Consider the following 17,232-nt stretch of genomic DNA (forward strand, 5'->3'; position numbering starts at 1 on the left):
AACTCTCAATATTTTTGAAAACCAAAAATAAAGCCAAAAAACCCCCCAGTTACAATATAAGATTTGAGTTGTTATAGAAGATGTCACAAAATAGCTAATTTTTAAAATAGATTTTTCACTCAAACTCAGTTTCTGGCTTTTTATTAAAAAAATAATTCTATGCAAACGTAACTTTCTGGTTCATCATAACATTTGGACGATATTCTGGTTTCTTTCTGTAAATTATTTTGATTACATTAAAAAAAATTTTTTTTTGTTTTATCAGGTTATTCTTGGACAGTATAATTGGCTTTCCTATGAAGATGTCTTTGTTCGAGCCTTTAATTTTGGAAATGGATTACAGATGTTGGGTCAGAAACCAAAGACCAACATTGCCATCTTCTGTGAGACCAGGGCCGAGTGGATGATAGCTGCACAGGCGTGTTTTATGTATAATTTTCAGCGTATGTAGACTTTCTTATCTTCTGGAAGAATGAACTTACAGATATTTATTGAAATACTTTACTCTGAAGAGGTTAAAATTCTGATGTTAATTTTCACCCAGTGTCCAGTTAGTGGAGAACTCTGTTGTGACTTGGAATTTTTGGTTTATTTTGGAAAATAAATCAATTATATGACAAATTGTACCAATCAATGTTGCAGTGAGGCTTGAACCTCTTCATGGGAGACTTTCAGGTCTTGAGAACTAGACCTACACTTAGGGGCCATTGTTCCAATACCATTTCTCAGGAATCCTCTTTAGAAGTTACTGTCAATTTTGTTCTGTCACCTCTATCAGTAACAACAGTTGACCTCCGAAACACTTCCATACTGAAACCTGGTGAACTTCAAGGTGCAAGTTAAACAATAGAGTTTTCATATTGTAATTATCTGAATGGTATTTATGGTGGCTCAGTCTGTGAGATAGTTCTGGAAGCATAAGTTCAGAGGTCTCGGTGCCAAAATGTGACAGGAATTTGTGGATGTTTAGTCTCATCCTTCAGATGAAACAGAAAATACACTTTCACCAGATTTCTTGCTGTAAATTCCTCCACCTTTTCTTTTTCTTTTTTTTGAGATGGAGTCTCACTCTGTCGCCAGGCTGGAGTGCAGTGGCACAATCTCAGGTTACTGCAGCCTCTGCCTCCCGGGTTCAAGCAATTCTCCTGCCTTAGCCTCTCGAGTAGCTGGGACTGCAGGCGCATGCCGCCATGCCCGGCTAATTTTTTGTATTTTTAGTAGAGATGGGGTTTCACCCTGTTGGCCAGGATGGTCTTGATCTCCTGACCTTGTGATCCGCCCACCTCGGCCTCCCAGAGTGCTGGGAATATAAACGTGAGCCACCGTGCTAGGCCTCCTACACCTTTTCTTTTAAACAAACATTCCATTTTTGTTGTCACAGGTTTGGATTTACATTGTTTCTTTTGAGGAGCTTTTAAAGAATTATTTTCAAAGTCATTTTGTGTATCTTTTTTGAGTTAGGCAGAAAGTAAATAAAAATCTACATTATTCATGTTATGTAATTTCAGCATTTCTGAGAATGTTTGTCTTTAGATATTTTTGCTTGAGAATAAAGTACTGCCACTCGTTTGTGCTCTTTTCTTGACATACACCGTAAATCTGACATTCAGTGTGTCATCCTATTTGTATATGTTCTTTTTCACATTGTAAAGCCAAGTGGCCAACAATTAAGAATTTGAAGTCTTAGAAATCAGTTATAATTCCTTCACAATGTGGTAGTCCCAGAGTAACATCTGTAAGTGAAACAAAATAAAAATTTAAATATCTTCATCTTTAAAAATTGGAAATCTTGGGGCATTTAGGGGAGGATGAGTAGGTGTAATGTTGATTAGTATGGTAAGATAACTTTAAAAAACATAACACTTATAGACTGTGGATTTAACAGTTTAGGGCTCCTAATGCTTTATTATGATTCATCTCCACATTCAGAGACTTTACATTTGTAGTTAAATGTTTGAATATTTGACTGGCTGCTGCTTTTCCTTTTAGTTGTTACATTATATGCTACTCTAGGAGGTCCAGCCATTGTTCATGCATTAAATGAAACAGAGGTGACCAACATCATTACTAGTAAAGAACTCTTACAAACAAAGTTGAAGGTGAGGACTCTAGTTACTTTCTAACTGTCTGATACTTTAGAATTTTCAGTGTCATGAGCCCTATTATTGATACTTAGTTCTTTTATGACTTTTAAGTCCTTAATCTTTGTGGACTTTTATGAATATCATACTTTATTTTTTCCTTTAGAAAATAAAAAGTAGATTTTGTATATATTCATGTATAAGTAATCCAGAGTTATAAATTGTTAAGATGCCTATGTTTAAATTGAAGAAATTACGACTACTTTTTCTCTTATTGTGCTCATCTATTTTCTAGTTTACTTTTAGTAAATTTGTAATTTTGAAGGGTTATATTTTAAACTAGTAATTTTTATTTTACTTCTGAAGCATTAAGTAATTACAAGTTTTCAGAATTGTTTGAAAGTTAAAAAGGGAGACTTTCAATGATATTACAGTAAAAAGAGGTTTCTTTGGTCTCTAGACAACTCCCAGAAATATCTGGGCTATTCTATATGGGGGAAGGAGGAGAAAATTCACATGTAAACTTGTTCAAAAAGAAAATTTTGAACAAGTTTACATGTGAATTTTCTCCTCCTTCCCCCATATATTTTTATGTAGTCTCTTGAAAATATGAGGGGCTTCTGGTTTCTCTACAGTTTAGGCAACCTGTGTTTACATGCCCATTTTATAAGGCAGTACCCTTCTTGATCAGGGTTTTACCAAAGGCCAAGGGTACACACAGTGAATCTAATGCTATAAAATAATAATTTAAATTCAGACCAATACTTAACCATCTGTAAAAAGTGATATTATGCCAGTGTACCCTTTCTTCTTTCTTTTTTGAGGCAAGAAATTACTTAATGATTCACCGAATATGGTAAACTAGTTTTCTTATTCGCTAAGCTGCTTGAAAAATAATGAACGTGATGAATGTTGGTGTATTTCTAGGATATAGTTTCTTTGGTCCCACGCCTGCGGCACATCATCACTGTTGATGGGAAGCCACCGACCTGGTCCGAGTTCCCCAAGGGCATCATTGTGCATACCATGGCTGCAGTGGAGGCCCTGGGAGCCAAGGCCAGCATGGGTATGTTACACTTTTCTAATTCCTTACCTGTGCTTTCTGGTGACCACATTCTCCAGAATTATGCCAAAGTTTTGATTCTGAGGTTAGCTCAAATGACACATCAGTTTTCTAACATCAGTTAGGAAAACAGGTCCCTCTAGGTATACTTTCATCTTGTCTTTAAAGAAAGTTTTAAGGAAAAATATAAACATTAATTATTAATGTTTTAAAGGTAGTATTTATTTGAAATTTAAAATATTTTATATTCAGTTTTCATTTCTTTTTTATGGTGATAGTTTTGGGTGGTTTAAAGTTAGTTTATAAATAATGACATTTATCTTGTCCTATGTGAATTACCTGTAAGTGTTAACAGAGTGGCTAAACCTGGAGGCCTCCTTTTACTCCCTGTTCCAGTTCTTCCCTTTCCTGAGGTGAAAACCTTACCCTCCAACTAGCACACCTAGGCATGGTGACTCTGCAAGTTCCTATTCTCAAAAAAGCATCAGAAAATGTTAGCTAGTGTACTAGTGTTTAGAGATACTGCAAAAGCTGCTGGGATGCTGGGACTGCATTTCCTCTGTAGTTGGAAACCTAGTAATTAGATGTAAGCATTCACTCAGCTCAAATTTTAGGCACCTGGAATTTGAGTGGTAGTGGGATATTTAGATGCAGATATATTGTGGACAGTGGTGTGTAAAAGTCTAGTACTCGAGTTATGTTTGGACTTAGAGATTTGGAAGCTAGAAGCAGTTAGGTTTTAATTATAGCTGTGGGAGTAGGAGGTGAGGTCACCAACAGGGAATGGTGGCTTCAGAGGCTACTAAGGACTAGTCAGAGAGGAAATAAGAAAATATCTAGTAGTATGTGGTTCCTGGAAGCCAAGGGAAAGGAGATCTTGGTGAGTCATCAGCAGGATCAGGGGCTGCATGCAGAGGTCAGATGACACAAGGATTGTAATTTCCAAGAAGTGGTGGTGTTGGAGAAGGGTGCTGTGCATTGAAGGAGTGAAGGGCTGATTTGGAAGTAAAGACTTCCAAGTGTAAACATTATTTAAGAAATGTATCTTGACTGACAGGAGAGGAAGGGTATTCTATTGGGAGTACGTTTAAATAATTTTTTCACACTCATTTAGAAGTTCACATGTAGAGTAGTTCTGGGAGTGGTTCAGACATATCAGCAATGCCAACCATGACCTATTTCTCTTTGTTCTTCTGCTGTGCCACCTCTATAGCCTCTCAGCTGTTGTCCTTAGGCTGGTACTCTTCTGATTTCAAATGGTTCACATCGTGTTTTAATGCAGGACTCTGAGTGTAACCAAGTTAGTCACCACTCTGAAGCAGTGAGTAGTTTTTAGCAAACACCTAGATACTCTAGTCCAAAGCTACCTTTATTTCTTAGTTGAATTACTGGGATAATCTTGTCTCCCTGATACCTTTTCTCCCCTTGTAAAGTTAGCCACACAGTAGCCAAAGTGATCTTTTTTTTCACAGATAATAACATACTCCTGTTCAAAACAACATTGCTTTACATCCAGAACGTAATCCAGAGTTCTTCCCGTGGCCTTTGAGGTCCTATGTGTGGTCCCTGATAGCCACTTGACCATTGTTTCTTGCCACTCTTCCTCTTGCTCACTCTGTTCCAGCCACACTCCTTGCTGGTCTTTAGATATGCTGAGCACATTCCTACCTTTGGGTCTTTGCATTTGCTTATTTTTTTCTAATTAGAACACTCTTCTCCCAGTTCCAGGGTTTCCATGGCTCCCTTCCTCACTTTATTCAGGCCTTTGCTAAACGAAACTCTGCAGAGACGCTCTCCAGGCTTTTCCATCCAAATAGCATCTATTGTCATCTTCTCACCTTGTCTTGCTTCAGTTTTCTTCATAGGTTAATCTGTTTGTATATCTCAATAGAATATATCTCCCATACGTGCAGGGACTTGATCTATTTTGTTGATCTCAGTATAACTAATATTTGTTGAATTGAGTTAAATTAACTCAATTTGATTGAGTTATTTATTTGATGATAATGAAAAGAAATTGTTGATACAGCTGAATCTCATAAAAGTGTATGTGTGTGTTTTTTCTCTTCGATGCAGAAAACCAACCTCATAGCAAACCATTGCCCTCAGATATTGCAGTAATCATGTACACAAGTGGATCCACAGGACTTCCAAAGGGAGTCATGATCTCACATAGTAACATTATTGCTGGTATAACTGGGATGGCAGAAAGGATTCCAGAACTGGGGTATGTCATAGTAAAGTAACATTGAGTAGTTAAGTATTTATGTCTGTTATAATGTTAGCATTTGTGTCATTTTATTAATATATGGCTAAATTAGTCCTTCAGAGTCTGTTTGTAGTAGGCATTTCCTTAAAAAATAAAAAAGGACATTAAAATTAATGGCAAAATAGTTATAGTTGTGAGGTTGAAAATATATCATATAGATATATTTTAAAAAGTACAGAACTTAAATTTGTATAGTTGTAAATCCTTTAAGTTGTTTTAATCAGCTTGTATTTGCTGCTGTAGTTTTTTTTATATCTAAATACAATTCAGGTGAACAGGTAACTTAATTTATCCACTAAGTATTTGTTGAGCTTCAGTATTCGGTCTCTGATTTTTCTTGTTAATACAAACTCCAGTGGTAGCAGCGGAAGGTAGAGTGGAGTGGGAAAGAGACTGATGGAGGAAACCAGATGGAAGTTTGAGGGACTGTCAAGGAAACATTGCCAGAGATGCAATTGGTATTCTGATGACCGATAGGGTACAGTGGTTGGATATTTTTGATGCTTTTATGCACAGAAATTACAAACATACACGCACACACACACTCACGTAATTGCTATGGTATTGAACTTGGGGATGGAGGAATGTCTCTTACGTATGCATACATTTCAGAAAAAATTAAGTGCAACAATTTTCTTACAGGTTTGCCTCAGTTACCTTCTATATTTTGGTTATGGGGGCAGCTCTTGAAGTACATACAAATACTTACACATTTTCTGTATATTAAGATCTAATTTATTACGTAATCCAATTCCCACAACAAGAGTCTTATCTGTAAAATTTCTGGCAGATAGTTGCAGATTCTACTGTAACTCTTCTGGTTGGCAACCCACTAGATGTAAAGACCATTTCCTCCTTGGATGATTTCTTCTGTTCTTCAAAAGAACCCTATATTATTATTTGTTTAAGCCACTGTTTCTTGTGCCTCAGTACTTTGCTTCAGCAACGCTTATAATTCCTGAGTGCTTTTAAGTAGGACGGGAAACAGCATTCCTTCCTGCAAGTGTGCGCCTCCTTGCTTTTAGGTTGAGCTGTAATTCTTTTTCCCTCCCATCCCCAGCATCTGTCTATCCTCTGTTTTCACCTATCTCTCTCTCTCTCTCTCTCACAAACACATACACACTTGACCAGCAAATTGATGCCCTGGGGCCCTTCCATGTGCCTTCAAGCTTGCTCCCATTATAGGGCACTTTTGGCACTTTTGTTTCTGACGTCTCCCTTTTCTTTTAGAGAGGAAGATGTCTACATTGGATATTTGCCTCTGGCCCATGTTCTAGAATTAAGTGCTGAGCTTGTCTGTCTTTCTCACGGATGCCGCATTGGTTACTCTTCACCACAGACTTTAGCAGATCAGGTAAGTTCAATGTCTGTGACTTGAAATACTAAAAAATCATAGTGAATTGTAATGCATTTTTTTCAGTCAGTATGACAGTATATTGCGAGAGCGATGGTTCATTTTAAAATGAGCTTTAGCCTTTTAAGTGCTTCTTAGACTATAAGTACATTAAAATAATTTATAATAGGCTTTTTGATCTAAGAATACCATTGAATTTTAAAAATAAGGATCACTTTATATGGATCACTTTTTCTTATTTTGTAGTCTTCAAAAATTAAAAAAGGAAGCAAAGGGGATACATCCATGTTGAAACCAACACTGATGGCAGCAGTTCCGGTAAGAAGTGACCCTTATTTAATATTGAGTATTAAAGAAGTATCACCCGCTACAAAGCATTAGTGCTAGTGAAAAATATATTGTTGACAAGGTAGTTTATGTAGGATTTATTCCTTATTGATTATGAATCTTGCTTTAGGCGCTATGGGATTTCTTCAGTCTTGTTTTAGCTTGCTTTCTTATTTACTAAGCACTCAACTTAATTTCAGCTTCTGTGTGTAATTATCAACTCGTTTGCCTAAATACCTTCTTGTTAAAATAAAAATTATTTTCATGATATCTGTTTGTGAATTCATTGACACTTGAAGCCTATTGAGAGCTAGGAGGGAAAGTGTGAGATCACCTTCTTTTAAGCAAGCTGTATAGTTACCTCCTGAGTCCTCAGGGAAAGTCTGGCCTAAACACCAAACAAAGTGACAGAGAAGCTGGTGCAGCTTTGAAGGACTTAAGAGGGGCTGTTCATCCTTACATAATATAGGGGCCTGGGAATAAGACAAGGGAAATGGGGCAGCAGTGATTTTCTGGCTCCTTATAACATAGGCTGAGTTTGTTTGGAAATGATGGGAATTATTGTCGGGTACCTAAATGCTTACGTCAAGAATAATTACATAGTTACTTCAAAGTCAAATATAAATAATCAGTAGTTTCGTAGTTTCTTTCTATAATTATAGTTTCTTTAGTATCCAACTTAAATTCTTAGTTCACTTAAAAATGACGTATAATTTAAAGTTGTGGAGGAAACATTATTTTAAGTCATTAAAGTATACTTCACAGTAATGGACCCAGCAAGCAAAATGCAGCACAGACAAGGAAAACTTCCTGGTGCAGTATCGAAAGACAAATAGCCAAACAAAAACCCCCAAACGTTGCATGGTCTTTTTGTGAGCAAAGAATGTGGTACTGTATATTTTTATAAGATAAAGTTAGGACATTTTGAAAAACCATTTCAGACGGTTGTTCGTTTATTTTGTGAGTAGGTTTTAGTTCAGAATTAGTAAGATAAGCAAAGCAATATAAAGAATATCTTACAATTTATATGAGTATCTAGATATATTTCTGCTTTTAAAAATTATTTTTGTGGAAACTTTATTTTTAAACTAATTGTGGTTCGATTTTAAAAGTTTGATCTTGATAGGATACATCTTTTTGAAAAATTCACAAAAGGTTTTTTCCTTCTTGCTGAATCACATCCACAGTTGAAGAGTACTTCTTTTAAAATGCCTTAATATTGCTAGAAATGTTAATCTAATGCTAAGTGAATATGTAAGGCAGCTGTTATTAACTATGTTAAACTCATTTTTATACATTTAGGAAATCATGGATCGGATCTACAAAAATGTCATGAATAAAGTCAGTGAAATGAGTAGTTTTCAACGTAATCTGTTTATTCTGGCCTATAATTACAAAATGGAACAGATTTCAAAAGGACGTAATACTCCACTGTGCGACAGGTAAGTAAAGACTCTCTATCTCCTTCTTTCTCCTCTTGATAATTTAATCATTTAGTTCACATTAATAGCCCAATTAATTGAGATAGTTATAAGAAAGAAATATATTTCATAAAGTCAAGAGAACTCTTTAAAAAAAATCCATCCCAGGCCGGGCGCGGTGGCTCATGCCTGTAATCCCAGCACTTTGGGAGGCCGAGGCAGGTGGATCATGAGGTCAGGAGATCGAGACCATCCTGGCTAACACAATGAAACCCCGTCTCTACTAAAAACACAAAAAGAAATTAGCGGGGCTTGGTGGCGGGCGCCTGTAATCCCAGCTACTCAGGAGGCTGAGGCAGGAGAATGGTGCGAACCCAGGAGGCGGAGCTTGCAGTGAGCCAAGATTGCGCCACTGCACGATCTGTCTGCCTGGGCGACAGAGCGAGAATCTGTCTCAAAAAAAAAAAAAAAAATCCATCCTGGCTGAACACGGTGGCTCACTCCTGTAATCCCAGTGCTTTGGGAGGCCAAGGCGGGCAGATCACCTGAGGTCAGGAATTCAAGACCAGCCTGGCCAACGTGACAAAACCACATCTCTACTAAAATTACAAAAATTAGCCAGAGTGGTGGCATGTGCCTGTAGTCTCAGCTGTTAGGGAGGCTGAATCAGGAGAATTGCTTGAACTCTCTCGGGAGGCAGAGGTTGCAGTGAGCCAAGATCGCGCCACTGCACTCCAGCCTGGGCGACAGAGTGTGAGACTCTTGTCTCAAAAAAAAAAAAAAAAAAAAAAAAATCCATCTTGACATGGGAGGATTGCTTGAGGCCAGGAGATCAAGACCAGCCTGGGCAACATAGCAAGATTCCTTCTCTGCTTAGCTGAGCATGGTGTCATATATCTGTAATCCCAGCTACTTCAGGGACTGAAGTAGGAGGGTTGTTTGGGCCCCCAGTGGGAGGATCATTTGGGCCTGGGAGCAATGACTGCACCACTGCACACCACCCTGGGTGAAAGTGAGACTCTGTCTCTTTAAAAGACAAGCAAACAAAAAACCTTTGTAATAGTATGAGCAGTTTAAAAAACCTGCGATGTCATTAAAAGTGTGTTTTCACTTAAGATTTTGCTATTTGTGAGTTTATATTTTCTGTGAACACTTAGGGAGTTTTAATTATTTTGAGAAATAGTTTCTCTTTTGCTTTTATATTTATTTCAGTATGAATATAATTAAATGTTTTGTATTTAAAGCTTTAAATGATCAGTTTTGTTCCAACTTGTATTTGTGTAGTGTTAATAGAGTACATAGATTTATGATTTGATCATAAAATAGCTTAGAAGTTAGAAAATGGAAGTATGACATTCAAAGTATTTTTTATGGTAATATTAATATAGTTTTCAGATGCTTCACATAATTTAGAACTTAGTAATTTTTTTTCCTGCCTTACGTTAGTTATTTCTTCAGTGAGTTGTAAAGTCGGCCCTCTGTATCGACAGGTTCCACATCTTTAGATTCAACCAACCGTGGATCAAAAGTATTCTGGGGAAAAAACAATAAAATATAACAATATAACAGTGGAAAAGAAAATACAGTATAACAACTATTTACAATGAATTTATATTGTATTAGGTATTATAAGTAATCTAGAGATAATTTAAAGTATTTTGGAGGATGTGTGTAGGCTTTATGCAAATACTATGCCATTTTATATAAGGGACTTAGGCATCTGAGGGTTTTGGTATCCAGAGGACTGGATGCCAAGGGGTAACTGTAAAAGCTGATTTGAAAAGTCTGTTAATACCATTTTTTAAAAATTGTCACTGTGTAGTCTTCACCTTTTGCAAAGATTTTTTTTTTTTTAAGTACTACCTGTCCTTTTTGATCAAGGCAGAATGCAATCTTTGTATTAGTGTATTTTCAGAAACATCAATTAGATGTTTAACTTGTTTCCTTTTTAAAATGCTTCACAGATAATTTACTAGATTATTTTTAACAAACACTTCAAAGCTTGAATTAGTGAAACTTTAAAAACAGATTGTGGTATACAAATTATACACGTTTCTAATAAAGTACATTAAAGCAAAAATTAATTTGATTTTAATACATTTCATAAAGATGATAGAATTGTTCAGCATTAATATATGATAAATATTTTATGTAAATAATGATATAAAAGTGGCCATAAGCAAGGGTTTTCCTGTCACTATACAAAACTAAACCTGACGATTCAAATTCGAATATTACTTGAAAAGCTCTTAAGAGGAAATAATAAATTCTTTACCTTGTTGAACTTCAAAAAATTAACATTTGGGGCTCAAGAGACTCTCCAAATTGGCTGTGTGACCTTGGATAAGTAACTTAATCTCAAAATCTCTCATATCAAAACTGGGGGATTAGTTTAAGTGATTTGGAAAATCCCATTCAGTTTTAAAATCCTGTGGTTCTCTAATTTTTTTCTTTAGCTTTGTTTTCCGGAAAGTTCGAAGCTTGCTAGGGGGAAATATTCGTCTCCTGTTGTGTGGTGGCGCTCCACTTTCTGCAACCACGCAGCGATTCATGAACATCTGTTTCTGCTGTCCTGTTGGTCAGGGATACGGACTCACTGAATCTGCTGGGGCTGGAACAATTTCCGAAGGTAGTGTTCTCCATGGTCAGAGGCTGGAGTGTGATGCCAGACGTTTTTTTGGGGTATGGGATATTTTCTGCAAATATATAGGAGAAGAGTAGTAAGGTGTTTGTGAGGCAGAATAATGGTGGATTCCAAGTACTATGATCATTGATATCAATTTTTAGAATGTATTAGATGCATCTAGGGTCAATAATTTATCTGGAGAAGTTTTTATATCAAACTGATAGGTAATATTAAAAACCACTTAGCATTTTGGAAAAGAAACTTTAGTAACAAACACTGTTTTGTGTACATTTATTTTCTCACATCAGTGATTAAATTTCTTTTTATGTAGAAAACTTAAGGTGCTTTTGTTTATTTGTGTAGGTGAGTATATTAAGGCTCAGGTTCAGAAATGTTAATGAGGATTTCTCTAAGTGTTAGAGAAGGAACTAGGTTCTGGTCTAGGGAATATTATTACCAGAGTTTATCATGTGGTTGTGTTTGAGGAGGAGATCTACCAACTAATCAGCAGTTCTGAGATGAATCGCATAGGACCTCATGTGTCCCTTTTATGGGAGAAAGTTATTTTGCTTTCCGGTACAGGATACAGCTGTGCTTCTCCTACTTTGTATTTGCTATATACGGATAGATACAAAACCTCATAACTGATTTTTCCCTATTTATTTTGAGTGGCTCTGTATACCATTTTCATGTATTACTTCATTTTTCTGTTCTTCAGTTATGTTCTCTGTTTTCGTATATTTTTGGAAGCTAGTTCTAAGTCATGTTTTGTAGGAAATAAGCAATCTTAAATACATGCATAGGGGATTTCTTTCTTCTGAGGATCCTTAATTTCTTCTATTTTTAAGATTCAAATTGAATGATTAATCAGTAACAGTTTATGTGTTAAATAAAAGTCTTTAAAATGTTAAATATCAGCCTTTCATTTCTGATATTTGGTCTTTGAAGAGGAAACATAATGCAATAGTAATTCATAATAGTGGAGGGTTCTTTCCTCACATCCTTGAAAGCCACCAGTCTTATTCTTCAGTCTGGCTCTTGAGCTATTGCTGTATTAATTTTAAATAGGGTGTGATAGCATAAGCTGATGGAAGCCTGCAGAGATCTCACTTTGAAATGGTGATACATTACATGGGAAAAGATTAGAGAGGTGTTTTATACTGCACATCGGTGAGGCCTAATAAGAAAGTAGAATAGACGTAAACCATTGTTTTCATCATCCTTTAAGACAGGGATTTCAAACTCAAGAACCAGGCAGCTACCTATTTAAATGAGTCAAGTGGGCCCTAATGTAAGACAATGTGATGGGTAAGGATTGATTCTGAGGGAACAGGAGCAGGCATGCCCTCTCTAACAGAGGCCGTCAGTTCTGCTGTACCTGAAATGTGGGCCCATTGTTGCTGGCGATTCCACACTTACATCTAAAATTTCCTGATTTTTTAAGAATGACAATAACTAATTTAAAAAACAAAACAAAACAAAAACCTCAATGTAGGCCAAAAAATACGACTCTACAGGCCTCACAGCCTGTGCTTCACCAATATGTGACTTCTGCTTTTAAGGAATAGCTGGGGATATCTCAGCCTTAGGATAAATAATCATTTTTGGTAATTTAGAAAAATGAAGCAATGTATTAGCTACTGTTCTCAAATACCCTTTTTTTCATTTAATTCCTAGTGTGGGACTACAATACTGGCAGAGTGGGAGCACCATTAGTTTGCTGTGAAATCAAATTAAAAAACTGGGAGGAAGGTAATATACTATTTTAACCACAGCATTAATTTTTAAAGTATTAAACTTGAAAATTAGTGCTTCACTTTCTTGCTTTAGAATGTAAACACCCATAAGTGCTCATTTTTGTCCTTTGTGATAGACGTGTTTTATCTCGAACTATATGAATGCATTTATTTTTCTTGTTTCAAAGATGTTTCTGAAGAACTATTATTGTTTTCATTTTACTTATTACGTAGATGCAAGTAAGAATTATGGCAAAAACTTGAGAAATGTACTAATAAGTGAATAATGTCAATAAATTAGGAGTGATCTTAACTTTATTTTGCAGAAGTAAAATTATAAAATTTATTTTATGAAATTGTGGATTTTTAAATGATTTTTTTCTTTTTTTTCTGAGGGCTTCAACCTTGTATTATTAGAAGGAAATTTTCACTGCAATTCCATAGAAGTCTGTTTATTCTCATGCCATTTAAAATAATGGTCACTTAAAAATTTATTTGATCCTGTTAAAATATACAAATTATCTGTGTTTTATTGGGATGCACCTTTCCTCTACATCAAGTAAAAATAAAAATTCTGGCCGGGCGCGGTGGCTCACTCCTGTAATCCCAGCACTTTGGGAGGCCAAGACGGGCGGATCATGGGGTCAGGAGTTCGAGACCAGCCTGACCAACATGGTGAAACCGTCTCTACTAAAAATACAAAAATTAGCCAGGCGTGGTGGTGCGTGCCTGTAATTCCAGCTACTTGGGAGGCTGAGGCAGGAGAATCACTTGAACCCGGGAGGTGGAGGTTGCAGTGAGCCAAGATTGCACCACTGCACTCTAGCCTGGGTGACAGAGTGAAACTCTCGTCTCCAAAATAAATAAATAAAGAAAGATTCTAAGGCTTGGATGTCTTTTAGCTATCTTTAGCAGAATTAGTGGGAATATTTAATACATTTAGGCTTGGAGTCATTTTGAAATTATCTATAAGAATAAATCTTAATGTGTAGTAACTCACTTTTTTTTTTTTTTTTTTTTTTTTGACACGGAGTTTTGCTCTTGTTGCCCAGGCTGGAGTGCAGTGTCAATGGTTTCGGCTCACTGCAACCTCCACCTCCTGGGTTCAAGCGATTCTCCTGCCTCAGCCTCCCTAATAGCTGGGATTTCAGGTGTGCGCCACCATGCCCGACTAATTTTTTGTATTTTTAGTAGAGGTGGGGTTTCACCATGTTGGCCAGGCTGACCTCAAACTCCTGACCTCAGGCGATCCACCCTCCTTGGCCTCCCAAAGTGTTGTGATTACAGACATGAGCCACTGGCCCAGCAGTAACTCATTCTTATATAGGGATTTGTTCTATTAATTGCATGACTTAATACTTCTGTCAGTTTATCAATATGATATTTAAGATGTTGCAGAATCTTTCAAATAATTTGTCTCTTGTATTTATAATTTTACACAACAAATGGAAGATGTTGGGTTTTAGAGTTTAATTTTTTTCTCGGAATAGAAGTTTGAAAACATAAATACTTATGGTTTAGCAACTGAGATTTTGTGCCTACTGTTAAATTGATAAACTTTGTTCATTCATAGTGTCTGCCTTTTTTCCTTTGGGAAGTTCTAATTGGATTAAAATAAGATGACTGTTTAGAAACTAATAGTTTCAAATTTTCATGTGTTGTATTTAACTCAACTATTAACTCAATTATTATTTTATTAGGTGGATACTTTAATACTGATAAACCACACCCCAGGGGTGAAATTCTTATTGGGGGCCAAAGTGTGACAATGGGGTACTACAAAAATGAAGCAAAAACAAAAGCTGATTTCTTTGAAGATGAAAATGGACAAAGGTGGCTCTGTACTGGGGATATTGGAGAGTTTGAACCCGATGGATGCTTAAAGATTATTGGTAAGTCATCTAATATTTTTTTGAAAATGAATGTTTCTGAAATAGTTTACACAAGAAGCACAATATATTTAGAGGAGGCGCTGAATAATATAAATCTTTATGTAATCTTAGTTTGGGTTGTTGCATCACTCCTGGAATATAAAATATTACGGACTGTGGAATTTATGAGGCCTGACATGTTATGAGTTCTCAAAGATGGTTCAGCAGCAGTGGTATTTTAAATTACTCTTAGATAACCTTTAGTCATTCTTTCCTGCCTGTGTTTCTGACATCTAGAGATTAGTGGATGGAGCTCTCACAGTCTGAACTGCACCCTTGCCTTGCCCAGGAGAACAAAGGAAAGCCAGGCAGCTCAAGTACTATGACTCATATGGGTTGAAAAATACCTTATTCTGCTTCTCCTTTTAGGTTCTTTTTTTTTAAAAAGTTAATGGCATTTCAGTTAGCCGTGTGTGGTGTCTTTGTTGGGCACCTGTAATCCCAGCTACTTGGGAGGCCGAGGCAGGAGAATGGCATGAACCCGGGAGGCAGAGCTTGCAGCAAGCGGAGATCGCGACACTGCACTCCAACCTGGGCAACAGAGCAAGACTCTGTCTAAAAAAAAAAAAAAGTTAATGGCATTTCTATCCCTGTCTTGCTAACTAGAAACCTGGGAGGAGACTCAAGACTGTTCTCTTCAGTCAGCTTCCCATGCCTATTTTATATCCCACTAGTTTATTTTTTGAGCTATGTCTCAAAATCATACTCTTCTCTCTTTGTCTCTCTTACTTGATCATTGGTCAGGCCTGTACCTTCTGCCACCCTCTCCCAATAATTTCTCTGTTGCCATGCTTACCCCCTTAAACACACCCTCTCACTGCCACCATGTAATTACTAAACATGGATCTTACTGGCCACAACCATTTAATGTCTCCTAGAAGTTCAGTTCACGGTGCCCCTGTTAACATTGTTCCCCTCTTCACCTTCATCGTCAGTTGTTTTCCTCCTCCTCCTTGATGCAGCTGAAATTAGAGCTGATGTTCTTCTGGCTTTTGCCAGTGTTGTTGCACCTGACCTCTCACTTTTCCCTTAGGACTCGGCTCAAGCAGCTGAGCATAGTGACTCAGGCCTGTAATCCCAGCTTCTCGGGAGGCTGAGGTGGGAGTATCACAGGAGCCCAGGAGGCCGTGATTGTGCCACTGCACTCCAGTATGAGCAACAGAGTGAGACCCTGTCTCAAAATCTCAAAACCAACCAACCAACCAACCCTCAGCTCAGGCCTCACTTGCAAGAATTTTTTCCAAATCCCCAGGTTGGAGAGTCTTAACACTTAGCACTACCATTGTAGTACCAATGTATTGAAGTAATACGTTTTTGCATTATGCATGTCTCCAGATAGGTTGTGAACTTGCAGATGGCATTGAATATCTTCTTCACCTGCCTGGTACTAATGGATACCAGAAATAAACCTGTTCAGAAGAACATACTTGAAGCCCTGCTAATGGAGTCCATTAAGTAGAAGTTAATTGTTTTTCTTTCTTTCTTTTTTTGAGATGTAGTCTTGCTCTGTCGCCCAGGCTGGAGTGCAGTGGCACCATCTCAGCTCACTGCAACCTCTGTCTCCTGGGTTCACGCAATTCTCCTGCCTCAGCCTCCTGAGTAGCTGGGATTACAGGTGTGCGCCACCACGCCCAGCTAGTTTTCGTATTAGTAGAGACGGGGTTTCACCATGTTGGCCAGGCTGGTCTCGAACTCCTGACCTCAAGTGATGTGCCTGCCTCGGTCTCCCGAAGTGCTGGGATTACAGGCATGAGCCACTGCACCTGGCCTGTTTTTCTTTTAAAAGCATGTATTTAGCTGTACAAAAATTAGGGCCTAATTTTAATATGTGCTTTTAATTTCAGCATAACCATTAATGCTTAATCTTGCAAAGTTTTAAATAATTTGATAGCAAATTACTTAGAGAATGGCCAATATTTATATATGTATTAAATGTTATTAATATTATTACTCATTGTTTTCCCCTCTCCACCTTTCTTTGTTTTGCAGATCGTAAAAAGGACCTTGTAAAACTACAGGCAGGGGAATATGTTTCTCTTGGGAAAGTAGAGGCAGCTTTGAAGAATCTTCCACTAGTAGATAACATTTGTGCATATGCAAACAGGTAAGAACGTGGAATTCATACTACTTTTACTTAAAATATTTGATGTCCATAGACATTTCCTACCTGTATGGACCTTCTTTGTAAAAATGTTCCGAGAACTCTTCCTATCTGTTACTTGTGGGAATGGCCTCCTTCTCATTGCAGCCATTAGCTGACTCTTTTCCTTGTAAGGCTTCCCCTGATCTTTCTCTCTGTCCCTGTTTTCTGCTTTACGTCTCACTGCAGTGTCCCATGTAGGGAGGTGAAGAAAATAAAATCTTCCTTCCTGCTGCCTTGGTACCCCTACCTACCTGTCCCTCAGCAGGGGAAGCTTCACAGAA

At 37.2% G+C, this 17,232-nt stretch overlaps 1 protein-coding gene across 3 annotated transcripts in view; it reads left to right on the top strand.

The window, feature by feature from the left end:
* ACSL3 (acyl-CoA synthetase long chain family member 3) overlaps positions 1 to 17,232 on the top strand; it is an 81,318-nt gene that overhangs the window by 53,053 nt on the left and 11,033 nt on the right. For all 3 annotated transcript variants that reach the window (XM_034955267.3, XM_034955269.2, XM_034955270.3), the window contains 11 exons: positions 266 to 443; positions 1,990 to 2,099; positions 3,009 to 3,147; positions 5,221 to 5,371; positions 6,644 to 6,767; positions 7,014 to 7,085; positions 8,397 to 8,536; positions 10,972 to 11,144; positions 12,819 to 12,893; positions 14,578 to 14,769; positions 16,798 to 16,912. In XM_034955267.3, coding sequence (XP_034811158.1) covers positions 266 to 443; positions 1,990 to 2,099; positions 3,009 to 3,147; positions 5,221 to 5,371; positions 6,644 to 6,767; positions 7,014 to 7,085; positions 8,397 to 8,536; positions 10,972 to 11,144; positions 12,819 to 12,893; positions 14,578 to 14,769; positions 16,798 to 16,912 — 1,469 coding nt within the window. The remainder of the gene's footprint in view (positions 1 to 265; positions 444 to 1,989; positions 2,100 to 3,008; positions 3,148 to 5,220; positions 5,372 to 6,643; positions 6,768 to 7,013; positions 7,086 to 8,396; positions 8,537 to 10,971; positions 11,145 to 12,818; positions 12,894 to 14,577; positions 14,770 to 16,797; positions 16,913 to 17,232) is intronic.

Source organism: Pan paniscus, chromosome 13, assembly GCF_029289425.2.
Source record: "Pan paniscus chromosome 13, NHGRI_mPanPan1-v2.0_pri, whole genome shotgun sequence".
Taxonomy (NCBI): Eukaryota; Metazoa; Chordata; class Mammalia; order Primates; family Hominidae; genus Pan; species Pan paniscus.